Source organism: Tachysurus vachellii, chromosome 16 (genome assembly GCF_030014155.1).
Source record: "Tachysurus vachellii isolate PV-2020 chromosome 16, HZAU_Pvac_v1, whole genome shotgun sequence".
NCBI lineage: Eukaryota > Metazoa > Chordata > Actinopteri > Siluriformes > Bagridae > Tachysurus > Tachysurus vachellii.
The window spans coordinates 7,842,426-7,865,864 of NC_083475.1; the positions used below are offsets into that span (position 1 = coordinate 7,842,426).

Genomic DNA, 23,439 nt, shown 5'->3' on the forward strand with positions numbered 1-23,439 from the left:
GATACAGCTGTGACAGATGTTCAGGGATGGTCTCACTAGACTTCCAGTTTGTAAATTTCTCCTGAGATCATTGCGTATGTGGGAGGCAACCAGATATATCATCACCCACCATTGTGCTGGGTTTTTTCATCCACATGTCATGTACAATATAATAAAAAAGTCATTTTGTACTAACCACAAAGTATGTGAGAATGTTACAGCAGTAAATATTTGTTTTAAGGTTAAAATATACCGTTTGTTCCTGTACGCAGTAACACCGCAAGCTGCGTTGTATAAAACGGGACGGTGCTACACCACTATAATCAGCGCTTCCTCCATTTTGACTTTTCTAAAGAGGTCACATCGTGGTGTGTCGATATTCTGTTGGTCACATGTCTTCATACAAATGTTATAGACTCGCAGGTCAGAGATCAATAGACCTGAAATTCTTCAGCTTGGGTTTCTTGTCTCCAGAATTCACATGTGTATGAACGGAAGTCAATGGAATAAGTCTGTCTGTCTGTCTGTCTGTCTGTCCGTCTATCTATCTATCTATCTATCTATCTATCTATCTATCTATCTATCTATCTATCTATCTATCTACTGTATCTATCTATCTATCTATCTATCTATCTATCTATCTATCTAAAACATATATATGGTGTCTTTTGCACAGTACCACACATACATTTCGGATATGTCCTGAACCCCAGGAATAATACAGCATGTAGTTGCTTACATATTAAATGTCTGGATGTAAAGTTAAAACATATCTGTGTTACAATGGAAAAAAGAGCTTGTTCTTTTAACCTGATTTTGAACCCTTGATTATGACTCAATACACAAAATAAGGTTTCGTTCCATCTTATCAACATCATCATATGTGTACTTGGAATTTTCCGTGCTGTCACACCTCAAGAACTCGTCAGTCTTACACGATAAAGCTATACAGCAATTATGGCGTTTCCGACCGCGGACTACAGTCCGGTACAGGAGAAATGTTAGACTGGGCGGAAAAGCTCAAGCCGAGTGGTTTGGGTTTTGATCTGACATCCCACTTAACCTACTTCATCTTCTCTAATATGGAGAGCTCCTTTTGTGGGGGCTGTTGCCCTGGGATACGCCTGAATTGCCTTTTTAGGAATGGCCCTGGTGTTTTTATGTAAAAAAATAAAATAAATAAATGTTATCAGACAAAAGCAGCCTCGGAGATCAAAGATGCCTTCAACGATCCAGCTCGAGTGCTGCTGACACACGGAGAAAGCCGAGGTGGGTGAATAATGACAGGAATAATTCTAAGTAAAATTTTAAGAGGAATATTATGGAGAACAGGGCTGACGCGCCATGAACGCCATCTTGGCGTAAGTGACAGATTCAAGATAATCGACCTGAAACCTCACTCTTACTTCTATGTCCAAAAATGACATATAGGAAATATTTATAAAGCTAATTAAAACATGTAGCATCTGTTGAGCCCTGCCGTTAAACTCTAAATGCAGTACCCTTTCCTTGCACTCGGTTTTCTCACACGTTGTCGAAATATCGCTGACCGTCTGCAGCACAGCAATAAAGTTCAATGTTGCAATAATTACTTACAATTACACACTGAGTCAGGTCTTGAACTCTGTTACAGCTGACACATGGTTAAACCTTGCTAAAAGGTCACGTTACATAATCAATATCAATATGATCATCCAACAAAGGAAAAAAGAGGAGAAATTGATGATTGAAAATGACTTAATGTGAGGTTTACATTTAAATATAAATACAATAGGTGTGAAAGATGGGTGAAAATATGGAGAGGCGAACGGAAAGATAGACTTTATTGATGCCTGAGGGAAAATATATGAATCTAAATATAAATGAAAATATATGAAAATAAATATAATAATATTACCGTAATTATATATTGTTGTTTGCAATAAAAAAGGTGATCTAAAATTTATTTTTTTTTTCGTATTAGGTCGTGAAGTGTTTCTTAACTTCACGTGTGTCTGGATAATAAACAGTGATTCACAGACAAAATATGTGCATGGGCTATAGTCTACAGTAAAACCATTGACAGCAGTGTAAATCTATGTCTTGGAAGTAAGATAATATTAATTAATATATTCTGTGTTGTATATTTTGTGCATATAATTTGACATATTTAATTAAACAGAAAATGTTAAATTTTTTTGTGAATACAGAGGGCACTCAGGTAATAGTAATAATGCTGAACTGATGCTGATTTCTGTTTAAATGCAATGTGTTGCACACATATAAGATATTTCTGGACCATATAATCGTAGAAATAATGTGAAATAATACCTACAGGATGTTGAACAGTAATGTACAGTACATGAGAAGCTGGGCTCAGAATAAACACAGCATGACTGAGGAAACTGCTGTGTGATGTTGATAAGCATGAGCATCAACTGCTGTTGATCGTTTTGCAAAGTTATCTGCGTTGCACAATTTCACATCTGAATGTGGCAACGTACCATTGTGTTCCTCTTGTACTTCTCAATGAGCAGGGTCATATGTGAGAGAGATGGCCTAATGGGATGTACGCTGTGAATTAGAAGATAAAACGTTCTCAGAATTGAGCTTGCTTATTCAATCCATGCTGCGTTATGTTTTTTTTTTTTTTACAAAAGTATACGATATGGTAGTTACTATGGTACTGTAACAATTCTCAGAACGGTTCAGGAAACGTTACTTATGTCCACACAGAAGGCATGTATGAAAGGATAATTTGCAACAAAGGTTTATACGAGTCAGAGAAGCCTATAAGATGAGACAGAAGAAGATGACGATGACGATGAAGAAGATGAAGAACATTCCTGAGTTGTTTTCCTGCTCGCACAATCGTGTATGCTTCCGGAAATCGTTTGAATGAAGCAGCTCCATCATTGGTTGTTGGGTTTTGAAGTAAATAAAAAAAAAGAAAAGAAAAGAATGACAGAAAACAACAGGGATGTTGGATCCTACTGTACAATAGTGATATACACAAATATAAGAAAGCCATGTTTATAGTACACGATAGCTCTGTGGTTACAATGTTGGACCGCTGTTTAGAAGGTCATGAGATCAAATCCCAGGACCACCACGCTGCCACTGATGGGCCCCTGAGCGAGGCCCTTAAGCATTCATTTACATAAAGGTGATAATTGTAAGTTGCCCTGGATAAGGGTATCTAAGCAAATGATATATCTGCTCTACTCTTCAAACCACTTATATAAAACAAAAAGGATTAAAGCTAATTTGATTAATTCAAGAATTTCGGGTTTTCAGCAGAAGCTCAAGGGGGGTTTGGTCACAGCAAATTTACCTTATCGGGAGTCTGCTTTCAAGGATATGGTAAAAGAATAGAAACAGTAATGTGGCAAATTATGAGTTATTATAAGTGCAAACAAATTTCTTCTTTGCTTTGCCTGAAGTTCAGTCTCAAATACAAATACAGAGCTCTGTTTATCCAATTAAATGTTGAAGGTTGTGAATCCGTACCTGTTACGGATAGCATCAGAGAATCTTTCAAAAGAAAATATATATAAATTCACACAGCATTTCCTCAGACGTGTGTCAGACCACATATTAGCATACTTTTACCAAAATTGTACAACACCACAAACTATTTTCTATAGCGCTTAGCCTATACAGGGTCACAAAAAGTGGGGGACACCCCACCCTGGATGCTGGATAGGGTGCCAACACGTCACAGAATACAATAACACAGGCTACAACACACATCTTTGGACCAGGGAGGAAACTGCAGTACCTGGATTAAACCCATAAAGGACAGGGAGAAACTCTACACACACAGGGGGGAGGCAACACTGGAGGTGTGATACAGTATATTACAAAATATACAATTCTAAATGTATAATACAATGTCAGGGGGGCACGGTGGCTTAGTGGTTAGCACGTTCGCCTCACACCTCCAGGGTCGGGGTCCTCGATTCCTTGGCACTCCGTCCAGGGTGTATCCTGCCTTGATGCCCGATGACACCTGAGATAGGCACAGGCTCCCCGTGACCCGAGATAGTTCGGATAAGCGGTAGAAGATGAATGAATGAATGATAATACAATGTCTTCAGTTATATATATTACAGTGTATAAAGTGTACACAGCTTATAGACTTTTTCATATCTGTATAGCTTTCTTTAATTGTCTAATTTCTTGATGCTGTAAAACTTAGACTTTTCCACCTGGGACTTTTATTTATTTTACCACAGTGTAATAAATATGTCAATATAGAAAAATATACCACATAAAAAAATGAATATACTGTTTAACTCAAGTCTGTCTATTCTGTGTGATACAATTAAAACAGCATAATGACAGCAAACACTGGGGCAATAAATCTGTAATGAGATGTTTAGGAAGCACATGTGGGTGTGATGCTCAGGTGAACACAAACATTTGACCATATAGTGTGTCTGCCAGTAACGTTGAGTGTGTCGAGTTTCAGAGACGTTCGGAATTATTATCAGAAATAGCCAAAATATTAATTGTGAAGAAAAGAGTCAGAAAATAGCTCAATCTACTGCAACCACTTTTGTATCGCATAATATCTAATATATTTAATAATATAATACACTGTAGTACTGTAATATATACTATATATACTGTATATATTATTCATATCTACATAATATACTACATAATATAGTATCATAATATGAAATCATAATATATAAAATATTTACTACATAATATAATATATATTTAGCATAATTTGTAATCATAATGTATAATATATTTACTACATAATCTATTTAATAATACAATGTACTACTGTAATTTTATTATTATTCAGATCTGACTCAATATATAATCTATTTAATAATATAATACACTGTCTGTACTGCTGTAATATATATATATATATATATATATATATATATATATATATATATATATATATATATATATATATATATATATATATATTATCTACATAATATATTTATACTATATACACACACACATATACTAAATAATATATTTAATAATATAATACACTGTACTACTGTAATGTTTATATATATTATTCATGTCTGACTGTTCACTATGGCATTTTTTGTGGTTAAAGTTATTAGGTTTATCCACCCAGCTTCCCACTCCACATAGTATACTGGTATGAATATGTAACAGTAATGGAGCTGAAATGTGCCTCAGTGTTTGCTGTATTAGAGACACAGTGCACACAGTGTAGGGTAACAAACTTCACTATTATGCACAGTGAGGCCACAATTATGCACATGGCCTTCATGCCACAATTTCCAAATCCCAGAGAAAGTCATGTAGTTAATTTACACTACGTCATGCCAATGCCGTGTTTAATTGGAATGGCATCATCAGCGCTGTGATTGGCTGATAGCCGCGCCGCCTGTGGGGGGCGTTACACAGCTGCGCCAACTATAACCCAAGCGGCGCGCGCTCACACAGAGCACTCACTCAGCCCGAGCAGACGCGCGCGCACAAGGAAGAGAGAGAGAGAGAGAGAGAGAAAGACAAGAACCGATTCGACGCGAATAAAACAAAGAATAGAACATGAGATCCGTCTACCAGCTGCTCAGCCTGCTGTACGTGTTCGGCAGCTTGCGCGTTCACGAGCTGGAAGCTTGCTCGTGCGCGGTCTCGCACCCGCAGGACGCCTTCTGCAGCTCGGATGTCGGTAAGAAGCGCTTTCTGTCTCTCTGCCCTTAACTGTAACTTTAGTGTGCATTTAAAACTGAACTTACAGGACACACAAAAAGTTAGTGCACGGTACAGAAAGGCACGCGCCGGGTTCATTGCACGTAGAATTTGTGTGTTATTTATTTATTTATTTGTTTTGCTGTGCGAGATTCATTCATCAGGTTGTTAAAAAGAAAGAAAAATAAAATGACGCTTCAAACGCATCCCTACGCACTACACTCGCTCACTACGCACTTAGGAAAAGTTGCGTGTTTTTTTAGCCGGAGGGAGGGAAGAGTTAACGGTCGCCATGGCAACACGGACACCGAGTGCGCGCGCGTGTTTTTTCTGTTTCCCTCCCCCGAACAAATAAAGCGGGCCGAGCATCTTACCTGTGTCACACCCGTCACAATAGTCCGCTGCTCCTTTATCAACACATGCATGTCAAAGAAATGCATATCAATGGAACACTGAACAAGCAGTGCTGGGATTTTATAATCCATCCTTGCATTCAAGTTATAACAGATAGAAACCTTTATAAACAAGTAAACTGATTTTAAGATGATGATGATGATGATTATATTTATTTATTTATTTTTTTATTTTTTAATGCTTTGACCACAGTATTATTAAGCCATGACAATCAGATTGTAGGCGTATGGATGGAATTGTGTTGAGATTATAATCTCAGATCCTGAACCATTTGCATACACCGGGAATTAAGAGAACGTACTCCATCGTTTCTATCGTGAATTGAATTCAAGCAAGTATCTAACGGCTAGTTGGAATTATGACCAGCTCATGGTGTAGAAAATCTCGTGTTCGCACTTTATTTCAGGGAGAAATAACTCTAGTATCCAATGACGAAAATCAAATGATGAAATCACGCATGGCTGGATTTCGAACCCAGTTTTAATTCTGAACCTGGTTCACAGTTTTTAAAATAGATTATCGATTCATGTTGGATGAGAGAAAACAATTTGTGTTAATGGTACGATGTCAACATTTTAATTGTCAATTCAGTCAGCTTTTGTTCGGTGTGTCTGCTTAAATAAATGTTGTGTTTTTGTTTAATAAGCTAATGCATTGTTTAATTAACGCTTACAAGCTACTATATCCACACAAGCTAGCTACAGAGTTTATATACACCCACCCTTGCAATCAGGAGTCAGAAATAATTGTCTGGAAAAGACATCCACATTGGGCACCATTTACAAGAATTGTCCTAAAACAATAATTTGATTTTACAAATTTTTCTTACATAAAACATTACATCATTTGGATAAACTTAAACATAGCTGAAGTTTTTAAGACCACATGATTCTCATAGCTAACAGCTGCTTCACTCTCAGTCGCTAGTTCGCATTAAAAATGGCTTCTGGCCAGTTTGTTGCATCACGATACTACGGTGTAAAACCAGTCCATAGACCCCTACAACAGAGTGATGCTTTTCCTCTACGATCCTAGAAACCTCCAAAAGCCATCCAAAGAATTTATTCTGACCCTTTTTAAAGGAGTCTTCATGCTAAGCTTCAAGTTAAGGGAAAACGCTCTAATGAAAAAAAAGGAAATCCTGAAGGCCCCATAAAGTCTAAAGTTGTGTTAGGAGGTTTGCCAGCAGGATTGTAACTATATGTGTGTTCTTCATACTCAAAAACTGTCACTTGGTGCAAATAACCTGGAGAAAAGGACCAAATTCCAAATTTGAAGCTGTTTGCAGCCAAGGAACCCTTTTAACTGTAATATAAATTCCACTGACTCCCTCAGTACAGATTTATTTTATGAACATAATATAACCTTTAAAAGACTGGCTCATTATAATGGTGCATGATAATATTTTGGCTATTTATTGGCGCCCTGGTGCTTTTTTTTTTGCAGAACTTTCCACCAGAAGAAGTTTAAATAAAAAGACATTATTCATTGTTGTCTTTTTGTTTTTGAGTTATTGAGGTTTGGATGAAACCCATTCGATTCAATCGAGCAGTTAAATAGGTTAATAGTTATAACAACTCGATAAGAATAAACGTATAAAGACCCACATGTCAGAAACAAAGTATAAGAGACAGAAGATGTTAACAACAGTGTCCCAGGTTCTGTGTAAGGTGAGTGAATGCTGTTTAACTCTACTGTTTAGCTCTACTAGCGTCTCGCTCGCTCCTACGTTTCTCTCTGCAAACTCAGCTAAAAGGTCATGACCATTCAAACAGGAAGTATTCCATTTCTTAACCCTATGATAGAGAACATTTTTCCGACCGTGGTTAACCGCTGATGCTCCGTAGGGCTCCTTGTGAAACACCAAGCGGATCCTGGCACTTGTTATTTTTAGGTAACCTTAGCGCTGAAGCTGAGTCTGGTCAGGCCCAATTTCCTCCAACATGGTCACAGCCATTGCTGATTAATCTGCCTGTCAAAACTCAGACTCTGACAAACAGTTTGTCTGTGATGCTGCAAGCAACGGACAGCATACAAGAAGAAAATCCCTTTTGTTATTATTAACAAATTCCCCACAGAGATTTAAGTTTAACTATCTGCCCAGTTAGTATAACTATTTACATTATCACTGTAATAGCAGAATTTGTTACCGGATAGCAAAATATAACATTCACAAGCTTTTTTTTTTTTTTTTTTTTTTTTTCGAAATCTTTTGGCAAATGCACCAAAGGTAGAATCAGAGCATGCATCCTCTTTGCATGTGTAAACATATTTCTGGTCCAACATAACTTCACTCAAACATGTGTTGAAAGAAATGCTGTAGTAATAAATCGTCTGACTTTCAGAATGCATGTAGCGCTGGAATAAATAAGAAAGAGAGAGAGAGAGAGAGAGAGAGAGAGAGAGAGAGAGATTTTGTGCACCAACTAAAGGCGGCTGAAATAGTCTATTCAATGTGAGATTCTTCTTTTAAGACCAGATTAGTGTTTTGCCCTACACTTTGGTCTTGGAGATTTAATTCATGTTAAAGAATCCCAGCCAAGGTGCTGGAGCAAGGGGCTTTGTGTGCAGCGATGTGGTTCAGACCGGACTGCACCAAATATGGACCGTCTCTGGCAAGAGCACTCATGCAAGTTTGGATCAAAGCCAAGTGAAGAGTGGAACGTTAGGCAACACACAATCTATTCAAACACAAGGGAAAAGGTCAAGGATCATCATTCAGCCTGAAAGTCAAAAGGTGGCAAATCATCCATTTTCCCTTTATGTCCTCTTTGTATTTTTTATTTTTCTGTATGATTTACAGTGCAGCAAACAATCAGGGTAGGCAGTCCACCAAATCTCAGTAATAGTCCGCATTAAGAGTTCTTTTATATTAAAATGTTGTCTAATCGTACATGGAATGTTCAGAGTGTGTAAAATATCTAGTAGATACGTTATACATGTTCTAAAAATTTGCATTTACAGTACAGGACGTTTTCCATGTCGTATTACTATCATGACCGTTAGTGTAACAAGTCTCCAAAATAACAGGTGGTGCTCTCTTTATGCAGTGACTAGTATCTACAAAAAAGCCGTCCATGGAAGTGAATCAGTGGCAGGGTCATGGATGCTCAAGGCTCATTGATGCATGTGGGGAGAAATGGCAAGCCCATCTGAGCTTCTGAAAGGTGTCAATGCCTCATAGTTTTCTGTATATGGGGCTGTGTAGCTGCAGACCCATGTATCCTCCTGAATGGAGTTAAGTATCCATGCTGCCTTCCGTTCACCACAGAAAACATCACCGATGGGCATCAGAACTGGACCATGGAGCAATGGAAGATAGTGATAGCCTGGTCTGATAAAGCATGTTTTTCTTTAAATCATGTGGATGGCCAGGTGCATGTACTGTATGTATCTTACCTTAAAAAGAGATGGTACCAGGATGCATTATGGGACGAAGGCAGAAGCACTGTGATGCTCCAGGCAATGTTCTGCTGGGAAACCTCGTGTCCGGCGTTCATCTGGGTGTTACTTTGACACGACACAACCACCTAAACTTTTTTGTTGACCAAGTACACCCGTTCATAGCAACATGCTTCCTTAATGACAGTGTCGTCATTCAGCAGGATTACGGTCCCTCCCTTCCTCACTTCCAACAAAAAATGTTTAGGAATGATTTGAGGAACAGGACAAATAGTGGTGTAATTATGGTGTTGCCTTGACCTAGGAATTCGCCAGATCTCAATCTGATCGAGCAATCTGTAGGATGTGCTGGACAAAATGTCTGACCCATGGAGGCTCAAACTCACAACTTAAACTCAGGACTTAAAATATCTCCTGCCAACATCTTGACGTCAGATACCACAGCACATCTTCAGAGGTCTTGTGGAGTCCGTGCCTTGACAGGTCACAGCTGTTTTGGCAGAACTATATAAAGGCAGGTGGTTATAAAGTTATAGTTGTTTACTCAGAGGGCCCTAAGCATGAATGAGGCCTGGGATAAAGGCAGAGGGGGATCTGAAAGTGTATGCTGTTATATTAAAACCAATACAAATCCCAAGAAACATGAACATTTAGAATGAACCCAGGAGTTACTACGTATGTTTTAGCTCACTGGAGGCAAATAGACACAAAATGTACTTTTAAGACATTGATACTGTGATACTGTGGAACACTATGTCCAATGACGTGTCTTCAGATGTAAGCCAATGCAAGGCAAAGCCGATCTCACGCTGGTTTTATCTCACCGATGGTTTGGCTTTGAGTGACTTTATTTCTTTCACTTTATCTAATCTACTGGGTGAGCTTAGATGACCAGTGATGCTGGAAGAAGATGCTAGAACCTTCTGTCTCTGCTGGACAGGAGGAGTCAGGCTGCTTTCTGTTTTGGCTTAGCCTGTGGAATGCAAGCCTTAAGGAAATGTGGGAAGGAAATTCCTACGGGGGAAAAAAGATAACAAACATCCCCCGTTACTGCGAGCTTTCTCCGGCACCTCCTCCCTTTTCTCTTCCTCTCTGTCTGGTTGAAAGGAGCAGGTGAACTTCACACGCTGCCTGGTGTTTAAGAGCTGATATTCCTCTGAGACAGTGTATAATCAGACACTACAGGAAAAGCCTATTCATCTCCGCAAATGAGCCATCACGTTAGCTGCCTCCTATACTAATGGCGTCAGGCATTTCCAACAGTCTGGAAAGGCGTGGACCGAGCCAGATGTTTTGTCTACGATCCCTATTTTGCCGTTGTTTATATGGGTCCATCTGATAAGACAAATAAATCAGATCTCTGTACAGACTTGAGGCTGTTTAACCGGCTGCACTGGTTCGTTTAATCCTTTTGCACAGGGCAGGATTAGAGAGCAAGATGGCAGAGTATTGACATGTCCTCATTCCGTGCTCTCCGAGGAGGCAGTTCTGTTTCAGAGAGACATCTAGTCGGTATGTCCCACTTTGACGATGCAAAATACGAATAAATCGCACACGAACTCATTGCTTAGCCCTGCACATGTTACTGCTTGTTTTCCTTGCACACATACAATAGTTCATCGTTAAAGATCTGGTACAGGATTTTTTTATCATAACATTCTTGACAATTATTTTTTTTTGATCCAGGCTGGTAGAGATCATGATTTTGTCAAATCTGTCATGCTAAAACGCGGCAGATCCTGTGCGTGCCGTGTTTTTAACAGCTTGTTGTTAGACCTGTATAACAAGCTTCGCTGTACCATAAAAGACAATAAGGATTATTATAAAAATACTCAGTGCATAACAAGTACTGAATGAGCAAAAACTACTAACAGTTGCTTTCATGAAGTTACGGAAGTCCTACTATGGAAGCTAGTATGTCAAAAATTCCTGTTTATCCCTGATGTTCGGCGATAACTAGCTAAAGATGTCTACAGGATAATAACCAGGACATGTGCTTTTGTGATTTTGTTTGCAGTGATCCGGGCCAAAGTGGTGGGGAAGAAGTTGCTGAACGATGGACCGTTTGGCACCATGCGCTACACAGTCAAGCAGATGAAGGCAAGTTAGCCTACATGACACCGGCTTTATCTAACTTACATTGGAGCGATAACATGCTCGTTAAGCAGTTTGTAGTAGTAACAATATAGTAATACTGCTGAGTTCATGGTTTGGCAAGTAAACCCTGCGTTTGTGCAATTTGTCACAATCTTAACCGTGTTATAACGAACAGCCAAAAAGATGTCTTGCTCAACTAAGGTTCTTAGTTAATAGCTTTCTCATAAAGTCATATGGGGGTTGGATGGAGGTTTTGGAGGCAGTTTGAAGGCCATGTCTCTTCCTCTCAATCCATGGTTTACTGAGAATGGCAAATCTAAACAGGGATGTCCTGTTGTATTGTGGACACATAAATTAAATGAATACAACACAGCTCTAAGAAAAACCTTTTCTCTTTCTGGAGGCTTTTGGTTCATTGTCTGTAATGAAACAGGGAGAAAACAACTAAAACAACACAAATTCGAGACTGACACAGTTGCAGCCTGCAGCCGCTCACACGCTTATATTATAATACACATATACGTAATTGCAGAATATTATTTCAGTAAATAGAGTACTGTATGAGAGTAAGAACACACTTTTGTACCTGCTGTTGATCGAGCGTCTGAAACACACACGTCTGGTTCTTGTATCACGTCTTAAAGCCCATACCATGCTGTGATGTGTTTCAGGGTAGTTTTTACTGTACATACAACTAAAACCTTGTTTAATGGTTTCTTTTGGTCCCTATAGATGTACAAAGGATTCAACAAAATCCAGCATGTCCAGCACGTTTACACAGACGCTTCAGAGAGCCTGTGTGGAGTCAAGTTCGACATTAACAAATACCAGTATTTGATTACAGGTAAGTTCCGGTCACGGCATCATTAACCCCTGTGCAGCAGAACGAGCCGTAGATTGAATGGGTTCTTTTTAAAAAAAGGTCTTTTTACTGCTGAACTATTTTGCCGTGAGTGACAGGAACGGTGCGACGTAAGAACAAGTGACACTCACAGTCTCAGCACTAAGCATCCATTTGCATGCTCTTCACTTCCCCTGTCTAGCGCCTGCCTCGCACTACAAAAGCAAGGTCGCTAATGGCAGCCTTTTTGTTTGCCCTAAAAGCACTCTCCCACTAAACCAAACGACACGGACACACACAGCAAACATCCTCTATTACACACATGACCAAGAGGCAAAATTTCAGACTGTTGACGTTCCCCAGAGAAGTTAAACTTGCTCCAGCGGTTTGCCCTTTCAGTGCAAAAAAATTCTCTGCATGCATTTAACAATTGGCAGGAAGTTGGCAGGAAGGGCAGATTGGACTTATTTTAGTGTTATAGTGTTATAGCACATGACCGCATCTTTTTCAAGCGTCGTAAACGAGCAATGCTTCACTTCCTGAAAACAAACAACAGCAGAATATTTTTGATTGTTTTTCCACTGCACGAATGTCGGTTTGACAACGAGGACCGAGAGTCCTTCTTGCATAAGGAAAAGGGAAAGACATTCAGTTTTGATTGTCGCTGATTGGCTGGAGAGAGTCTCACACCCATCACACACTACACAGTTCACCTCTCCTCCTTCTGCACACAACAGCTTTACAGTATACACTGGGTATGGGTCCAGAATTGGGTCTCATTGTCACTGGCACAGGTGTCAGAGTCCTTATTTGACAGCACTGCATTTGCTTGCCATGTTTACATGCTTTGTCACAGAACACTCCACTCGAAGCAGCCCCTCGATAAGATCTCATTCCAGGCGAGCGTCGAAAAATAATCTGGCCGTAAGGATAAGCTACTTCATGGGGACGAGTGCACGGTCACGGTTTTAGTCCACTGCGCTGCAAAGCTCGGTTTGTGCACCTGTTGCAGAGTTCGGGATCCTGTCATAGGCGATAAGCCACAAACAGCGCAAAGCTAAAAATAACTGTTAAAGGACCTTTGGAGAATCATGATCCGTCATAGAGGGAGGTAGTTTAATCTAATGGCACAGAGCAAGGACGTAAAACGTGCTGCATATCAGACTTGTAGTGTTTAAGGAACCCTTAAGGGAAATCTGTATGTGCAATGGGTTAGAGGAATGAGAACAAAACCCTTACTGTGCATCAAATAGCATATGATGAGGCGCTAATAATCATTCTTTTGTTGTTTTTTTACATCCTAGGTCGCGTGTACGAGGGAAAGGTTTACACAGGACTCTGCAACTTTAACGAGAGGTGGGAGCGTCTGTCACTCGCTCAGAAAAAAGGAATGAACCATCGCTACCAACTGGGCTGCAACTGTAGGGTGAGTGGACACACACACACACACACACACTGAGATATACACACACTCACACACACAAATACACACACACTCACACAGATATACACATACACACTCGCACACACACACACTCACACAGATATATACACTCACACACTCACACAGATATACACACACTCACATACACACTCACAGATATACACACACACACAGATATACACAAACTCACACATAAACACACACATACACACACAGATATACACACACTCACATACACACACACATATATATACACTCACACACACAGATATACACAAACACACACACTCACATACACACAGTCATACAGATATACACACACAGATATACACAAACACACACACACTCACATACACACACACTCACACAGATATACACACACTCACATACACACACACACTCACACACTCACAGATATACACACACACACAGATATACAAACTCACACATAAACACACACATACACACAGATATACACACACTCACATACACACACACATATATATACACTCACACACACAGATATACACAAACACACACACTCACATACACACACACTCACATACACACAGTCATACAGATATACACACACAGATATACACAAACACACACACACTCACATACACACACATAAATATACACACACACTCACACAGATATACACAAACACACAGATATACACACAAAGACACACTCATATATATATATATATACACACATAAAAATATACACACAGTCATACAGATATACACACACAGATACATACTTACACACAATCACACAGACACACACACATTTGATCTATTTTCTCCTGAATAACTAGATAAATCTTCAGTCAGTTAAATTACAGTGTGCACCACAGAATCTTTTCCACCCAGTAGAACGGGGTGCTTGGGCAAAAACAATTAAGCAATTCGATTTAATGAGTGGTTCTATGCCAATAGTACACATACCAACTAAAAGGAGGGAGGGCTGTGTGCTGGTCGTAGGAATAACACACACACACACACACACACAATGTAATAAAGTTTGGGTATCATGGTTTGTGTGTACATGGCAAATTAAGTCATCATAGCATGTAGGAAATGTAATAAACAAACTACTGTATAAACTATAAAAAGCATCAAACCGGACCATAATTACTGTCCCTGCTGTTCTGTGAGTTCTGTAGTTACTGAAATATCTTACTGGAGCTTCACTACGTTTTAGATCTCAACTATTAAGAGTAAAAAAAAACCTCCAAATCTTAAGTCTTAAGTTTACTAATAGTTTAATTATCAAGTGGAAATTTGAAAATATCAAAGCGATTGATTACCTTGTATGAGATTTATAAACTGTTAAAGCTGGAGTGAATTAGTTTACACACACACATACACACACACACACACACACACACACACACACACTGAAATGATGCCAAAAGGCTTGATTATCTTTTCCACATCTGATCTAAATGGATATCATTCTCCTGTCTGTGTATAGATTAAGCCTTGCCACTTCTTGCCCTGCTTCGTGACCTCAAAGCACGAGTGCCTGTGGACGGACATGCTGTCACACTTCGGCTATCCTGGATACCAGTCACGTCACTATGCCTGCATCCAGCAGAAAGAGGGCTACTGCAGCTGGTACCGGGGCATGACCTCTCGTGACAAAACCAACATAAACACCACGGACCCGTGAAAAATCCCATCAGTCTTGTTTTTTTTTTTTTCTTTTTCTTTTTTTCTACTACCCATGAAACCGATCATTGTTTTTTTTCCCCCCCTCTACAAGTTTCCCTTCCTTGTTTCCAGAATATACAGAAAATAGAGGAAGGACAAAAATACATGCCGAATGACAATGATATTGATATGAATGCCTGTGGTAGCACTTTAGAGGTAAATCATACCTGTGTTTGAACGCATACTATATTTACATACATATTTGCAGAGACACACAGAGACCAAGCAGTGAATCCCCTCAAAGGAGAGGGATAGACGGAGAGACAGGAAATGAATCAGGGTAAACGACAGCTCTCAGTCCTTATCAGCGATTAGAACTCGTGTCATGAGTACAGCCGAACGTACCATGTGACCTACAGTATGATGTACTGGGTTCAGACAGAAACATCTAGAAAATTCTCCATGCGTTCGCTCTTCATGACACGCTAAAACTCAAGATGTGTTTATTTTTTCCATACCTCTTATTGGTATGTATACCGATGCCATATTTCACTTTCTATTCGTGTTTCGTGATTAAGTTTCGAGAACTTTTAATATTCAGACGATTACATTTTAATTGTAGATTTTTTTTTTTCAGTCCCTGGCAATTTCTCACCTCATCTTATTGTTTCTTTTTGAGACTGCACTAAACAAGATTTCTAAACTGCTGCCTCTTTGGCGATAAAACCATTTTTCCATCACTCCATTTTATGTTTTTTTTATATATATATATATATATATATATATATATATATATATATATATATATATATATATATATATATATATATATATATATGTATATATACATACATACATATATAAAGCAATAAGTGTTACTGTGAAAAGGTTGGGTGCCAGACACAGCATCACTTAACACAGCACAATGTAGAGCACAACGATCTGCCGTGATATTCAGTACAGTATCATACTTACAGTTCGATCCGTTCAGACGTTAAAAATGAACGAAAGCAATACCGCTCCTCTTTCCGAAGCAGTTTTCCTGGTCAAGTGTTATTTTTTTATTATTTAGAACGATATGATTAACTGTATAGATCCACCATGTATGCTGTATAATATCTATTTATACTGTAAGTGATCCTTTTTGCCTGCCTCCGACTTTGTGCTGTAGTTGTTCCGACTTTTCCTAATATAATCCTCTGCATTCAAAGTTTTATTTGTTCGAATAGTCACGAACGATAACAGAGTTATAATGTATATTTTTTACAGGTCAATCCGCATAGCACACTCTGTGGGGAACAGTTATTTTTATGAACAGAGCATTTTTAGTTCATTTTGTCATTTGTTCCTCTCGCTCGTTATGGTATAAGCTAAGATAAAGATGACCTGACTAAAACCTCTGTCGCATTCAGAGAACCGAGAGAGTTAATGCTTTAGATGAACGTTATTCCGTGGTGTAGAACAGAATCAGCTTTCTGCCCTGCACTGATTTGTATTCACAACTGAGCTTAATCTTAACTGAGAACTAAACTGCCCCATAGTGTGTTACAAGAAAAGGTGACAAAATCCCAGAACCCAAAGTCAAGTCTGTGCCACTTGGTATTTTTCTGAAGAAAAAGTAATACAACGACGGCAATGTTATTCATGTTAATTTGACGGTACTTCTCTCCTGGGAAAATGAGCTGGCTGGTACTAACAAAGTGTCTTTTCATAACCGTACACCGTACAATAAGAGGTTTTAGTTTTGGTATAAGTTTTGAATTTCTGTAAAAATATTGACCTGTTTGAAATGGACAGATGCAAATATCGTCGATTTCTGTTGTCGTCGTCGTCGTTACTAAGCTCTTGTTTGGTCTTTTTCATCTTCACCGTATTCACAGTATCTTCAGTTCATTCCTCTATATGAGACCAAGATGCCTCCAACAGAAACTATTCAGTCATGAAATGCCATTTCCAATGAAGGTTTGCATTAAGAACTGAACATTAGTTTAAAATAATAATAACATAACAAATAAAAAATAAACAATTCACAGCAAAATCAAGGCCATCTTACGGAACCCTGATGCAACTGATAAAATGAATTGAACCAGACAAATACTCTTCAAGATTATAAAGAACTACTGCTGTTGGAATTAAAAATACACCTTATTAATTTCTGTAATTATCCATATTCAAAAAACATGAGGCATCTTAGTCTCCATCACTTTATACTGTCTGTTTTACACACCTTTCAGTCAATCGTGTCTTGAATATAATTAATAGAACAATCAAGGCTTTTATTTTAAATGTACTGTGCGTGCGTGCGTGTGTGTGTGTGTGTGTGTGTGTGTGTGTGTGTGCACTGAGTTGTAAGGGGAAATTACTTTTCTTTGTAGGAGCTTACAGAAATGTTATGATTTTTAATTTCTCTTTTATATTTTTATAATAAAGATTTAATGAAAATTGCATTTGTGAACATGTCCTATTTAACAAAATGTATGTTTATACTTTAAATCAAACGAATACGTGCCTCGATCCGGGCAAAGTGTATGTATATTATATCAGATTTTATGTCTAAATAAACACATTGAGTTGGTTCTTGTACACTCGTGTATGTTCTTACTTGTGTATGAATCAATGCCAAGATCTCACAGCTCACATATACAATAAAACCATCATCTACAGTAAGATCAGCCTATAGTGTTAGCTCCATCCGGTTAGCTCACTCTGGATTTTGATCAGAGTCAGAAATATATCTGAATATATGTCTGTGGTCTGTTGTGAACCTTATCTGGATTGGGATTCAGTGGGGAAGCTTAATAAATAAGATGTGGACACTCACCATCTGTGTGTGGTCAGGGAAGAAAGTCTGCTCGTTCAGTGGGAATTTCTCTGGTCCCAAGTCATGGTAGAGTTTGATCATCTGAGAAAACTGCAAACACACACACACACACACACACACAAACAAAAAAAAGTTTGCAATTCTGAGCTATTAATCAAAGAAATACTTAGAAATGTTGCCGTTTCCCCTTGAAATAAAAGAGAAGATCCTAGTAAAGTTAAAAGTTATTCACAATGCACCTTAACCCTTAAAAAGCGCTCATAACTGCTAGAGATCAGATCGTGTAGGAATTATTTTTGTGACCAATCATATTAGAGATAACATCTGCGCTTTGTCAGTGATGTTTACATTAACATTTACATTTATAACTTACAGATGTTAGCGCATCTCTAATATGATCGGTCACGAACGTAATCCTTACACAATATAGTCTCAAATATATTAACATAGAGAAAACTAAAGGCTTATAAAAGACCATATTTTTAAAGCGCTCTTATTATTATTTTTATTGGACAACCAATCACAGACTTTAACAGAATGTGTTATACCTAGTAACGTGGTTTAGCCCCGCCTCCTTTCTAAGATAAAAGTTCTTGTATTTTCCTTGCTCAGAGTTGCTCTGTGATTGGTCCTGAATCACTCTTAGGATAAGATTTCTAGTTAGAAACCTTTTAAGCTAAATTAGTAGCTCTCTGAGATCATTCTTACAATTTTTATGAATACGGGCCTTTGACTTTATCTCAATCCCAAAACAAAATAAATAACATTTATGATTAATGTTTGTAATTAAAAATTAGATAACGTTTCCATGATAAAGTTAGAATTTGAACTAAATAAACTGTAATAAAGTCCTCGGTGGCATAAATGTTAAAAAAAACGATTGAAATAGAACAATGGTTTAATTAATATTCATTCATTTGAACTGATTTATAAATTCAGGTGATGAGTAACAACGGAAGCACGAGAAATAAAAGATTGCTGCAGTCACTGGCTCTGAAATTCAGCTCTCAAAAATATATCTGCAAATGCATATGATTTACAACAAACACTTTCAGAGCACCACAGAAGGGTTAAGTAAAGCACTAAAGAGTCACTTACAACCCAGGGTTTGCTGCAGAAGTTGTAGATGGAGTGCAGGGAATTCACACTTGGCACACTTCCATACTGCAGACCAATCACGAGGCTTCTGAAGTCTTCTCCCGGGGTCATGCTGTAGGCGTGCTGGCGAATCAGGATGAAATCTGGTTTAAAGGACCTGCAAAACAAACAAGGACACGCTGTCATTAAGAACCATTATTACATAACAACCCTTGTGTGCTTTCTTTTTAACCCCACAGCCCGAATGAAGTTTGGAATGAAATCTGCGGTGGTGGTGTGTCACAAAAAACAATGAGAAGTGCATAGATAGAGAACTTGTTGATCCGCGTTCTTCATGTCACAAATCTGTTTACGTGAAATATTCTTACACACTTCAATACAGTCAGATGGCAAAAATATTGATGCGAGGTGGTGGACGGGGTGGAAACTCATCACAGGGCACATTCACAATCTCACATACACACTACCGACAATTTAGAGATGCCAATCAGACTACAGCACGTCTTTCAAGTAGGGGAGGTAACCCAGAGAACCTGGAGGAAACCCCCTAAGCAGAGGCAGAACCTGCACACTCCATGCACACAGGAAAGACGCAGGAATCAAACCACCAACCCAAGCTAATTCAACGTGTCCCATTCAGATAGTAAACCTCTATCAATCATCTAGAAAACAGGCGTTGAGTTTCTCAACTTAATCGTTGTAAGGCAACAAGATGGAAATCCTGAAGAAAAACTTTTTCAGACATGTGACCTTGACCCTGTCTGGATCAAGTCCATATACATCTTTCAACCAATCATTCCTGAGATATTCAGATTGAAGCACAGACGAACACAGTTCCTACACCACGTAGAGACTCGGGTCATTTATACCCTCATGTGGCTGTTAAAAAGATAAAAACAGAAATACTAATGAAAGACTACACAATCTTACAGCTCTGAGAGTATACTGTGCATTTCTTGGCTTCTAAAGAGTTAAAAACAAGCCATGATCTAAAACAGTGGGGTAAAAATAAAGGAGGGGGGACATGTGAGGGTTGAATGTTGTAATGGACAGAGCCAGTGGTAAACACACAGCCTATTTTGGGAAGGCTTAAGTAGTGATGAACTCAGTGCTACATATCCACCTCACCAACCGGGTAGAAGAGTCCCAGAAGTATGCAGAGGTTTATTAACAAGTGCAAATAGCTGGGATCTGCATTATCCACAACACACACACACACACACACACACACACACACACACCGGACTGTCTTACTATCCCTGTCACAACCTTCCATTTTTAGAATGGACAGAATTTTTAATGCAGATTATTAATGCCATACAGCACTGAAATCTAGCCTTAACCTCACTAACCTTTTGTCCTTTTAAATAAAATCTGTAGCTTCTTTTTAAACCACAGGTTTCTTCCTGAGGAAACCAGCCAAATATCCCCTCAAGGGCAAAACTGTCAGGTATTCCTATCATTAATGCCAACATTTCTATCTTGGCCACATCAAGATATAAAAACAAGCCCAAACATGTGTCCACACATCTGGAGACATCTGTACTGAAACAGTATTATTTTGTCTTCTTTAAATTCTTCACACTTTTTAAAGCCAAACTTACAACTCAGACATTTTTTACTTCAACCCTTGACATGTGGAAAAAAAAACAAAGCTACATTTGGAAAAGAAATCAAATGCAAAACACATTCCAGGATATCCAGGCACTGAGCTGCTTTTGGCATGTGCTATACATATGGGGACATAAAGCATCACAGGTTCTACATGCTCCACTGAATTCAACTAATTATGTTGCTAAAAAGCCAGCAAAGCTAAAAGGAGACGCTGTGGTTTCTGTGGTTGAATTCATTTGAAATCAGGAATATAATTGCACTGTACACTATACATTCTCCAGCCCCATTAGCTCCTGTCCGATGTAGTTAGCGTACATAGTGAATAGGAAGCCGTTTGGAATTTGGCCAAAACAGCAGTATGTAGGGTTATACAGAGGTTCTCAATTGTTTTTGTCACCCTTAGAGTCATAGAGCTTTTTATTCCGGAAATTTCCACCTAACACATTAGATCAACGTTGAGTTTCAAGTTTGTGCATGAAGAATGCTTTAAGAATCATTATATACTTATATATATATATATTCATTCATTCATCTTCTACCGCTTATCCGAACTACCTCGGGTCACGGGGAGCCTGTGCCTATCTCAGGCGTCATCGGGCATCAAGGCAGGATACACCCTGGACGGAGTGCCAACCCATCGCAGGGCACACACACACTCATTCACTCACGCAATCACACACTAGGGACAATTTTCCAGAGATGCCAATCAACCAACCATGCATGTCTTTGGACCGGGGGAGGAAACCGGAGTACCCGGAGGAAACCCCCGAGGCACGGGGAGAACATGCAAACTCCACACACACAAGGCGGAGGAGGGAATCGAACCCCCAACCCTGGAGGTGTGAGGCGAACGTGCTAACCACTAAGCCACCGTGCCCCCCGTTTCAATTGCAATACAATACAATTCAATTCATTAAGCTCAAACCGTAAAGTGGCCCATCAGTGGTGGCAGCTTATAGTGTGTCTGTGTAATCTGTAATGTAGAATTTCTATACAGATCAAGCCAGACTATTCCTAGACTACTGTCCCAGGTGTTACTTCATTTAACACTTCAATCATGGCTATATGTTGATCCCATGGTTCAATGGTGAATTTTTGTGTGCAAAATGCCCTTTGTTAGGACTAGCATCTCATTCAGAAAAAGATTCCTAAATCGTGTTCCATGGACAGCCTCCAGACCCAATAGAACCCTGATCAGAAGATGCCTGAATGGGGAGAACATGCTAACCACTAAGCCACCGTGCCCTCCTATATATATATATATATATATATATATATATATATATATATATATATATATATATATAAGGATTTCTTGTGCTACAGTTATATACTCCTACCCTGAAACAGCACAAAAATATTAGCTCTTATATTGTACAAAAAGTAGCTAAAGTAAAGACACTTATATATTATATTATATTTTATATTGTACAAAAAGTAGCTAAAGTAAAGACACTGCATGTTCAATACAACAAATTATGAACATAATTCAGCCATAATATGATATGCAGTCATAATGGGAAATATTGCACATACAGTACAGAGTCTGATATCAGTTCTAACCATCAGAGTGCAGTGGAAAGCTAAGTGATATGGTTTGCATTATTTGTAGCTTTGCTGAAAAGATTTCTAGGATCAGATGAACTCTGTTTACTCTTCACAGGCCAAAAATCTAGTCTGTTTTGTTGTGTCCATGTTCAGCACTGAATGTCTTTGTCATGTCCTACTCCACAGTGGTGGTTAATGGCTCATATGAAATTAGCTACACAGGGCATTTTAGGGAATTTGTAGTTTTTCATAAATATTTCTGATTTTATCTAGCTTACTTGGGGTAATATTTTCCTAGAAATGTCCACACGTATGTTTCTATCTTCAAAGTATCTAAAGTGATATGAAACATTTCTGTGCCCTAAAATGCCCCAAATGTAAAATCATCCCACACTGAAAGCCGACATCGTCCGGATTAATTTTATATCAGACTTGTGATAAGAGAATAATTCATTTGTTTATGGTGAGAGAAAATGTCAGATAAGTTGATATACATGCTAGGGAAACAGAACATCAGTATTCTGGTTAAAAAAAGGTTAAAATAAACAATTCAAGGGGAAAAAATTATGGCTAAGGACTCACTCTCTCTCTCACTCTCACTCATTTTCTACCGCTTATCCGAACTACCTCGGGTCACGGGGAGCCTGTGCCTATCTCCGGGCGTCATCGGGCATCAAGGCAGGATACACCCTGGACGGAGTGCCAACCCATCGCAGGGCACACGCACACACTCTCATTCACTCACGCAATCACACACTACGGACAATTTCCTGAGATGCCAATCAACCTACCATGCATGTCTTTGGACCGGGGGAGGAAACCGGAGTACCCGGAGGAA

The 23,439-nt window shown here is 38.8% G+C and overlaps 2 protein-coding genes across 3 annotated transcripts in view; one reads left to right on the forward strand and one right to left on the reverse strand.

The window, feature by feature from the left end:
* syn3 (synapsin III) overlaps positions 1-23,439 on the reverse strand; it is a 98,506-nt gene that overhangs the window by 36,566 nt on the left and 38,501 nt on the right. For both annotated transcript variants that reach the window (XM_060889851.1, XM_060889850.1), the window contains exons 5-6: positions 19,440-19,596; positions 18,342-18,431 (exon numbers count right to left, since the gene is read on the reverse strand). In XM_060889851.1, the coding sequence (XP_060745834.1) occupies positions 18,342-18,431; positions 19,440-19,596 (247 nt within the window). The remainder of the gene's footprint in view (positions 1-18,341; positions 18,432-19,439; positions 19,597-23,439) is intronic.
* On the forward strand, positions 5,337-18,103 carry LOC132859219 (metalloproteinase inhibitor 3). The gene is made up of 5 exons (XM_060889889.1): positions 5,337-5,641; positions 11,495-11,577; positions 12,307-12,418; positions 13,720-13,841; positions 15,342-18,103. The coding sequence occupies exons 1-5, from the start codon at positions 5,518-5,520 to the stop codon at positions 15,537-15,539; spliced, it is 639 nt and encodes a 212-aa protein (XP_060745872.1). The 5' UTR covers positions 5,337-5,517; the 3' UTR covers positions 15,540-18,103.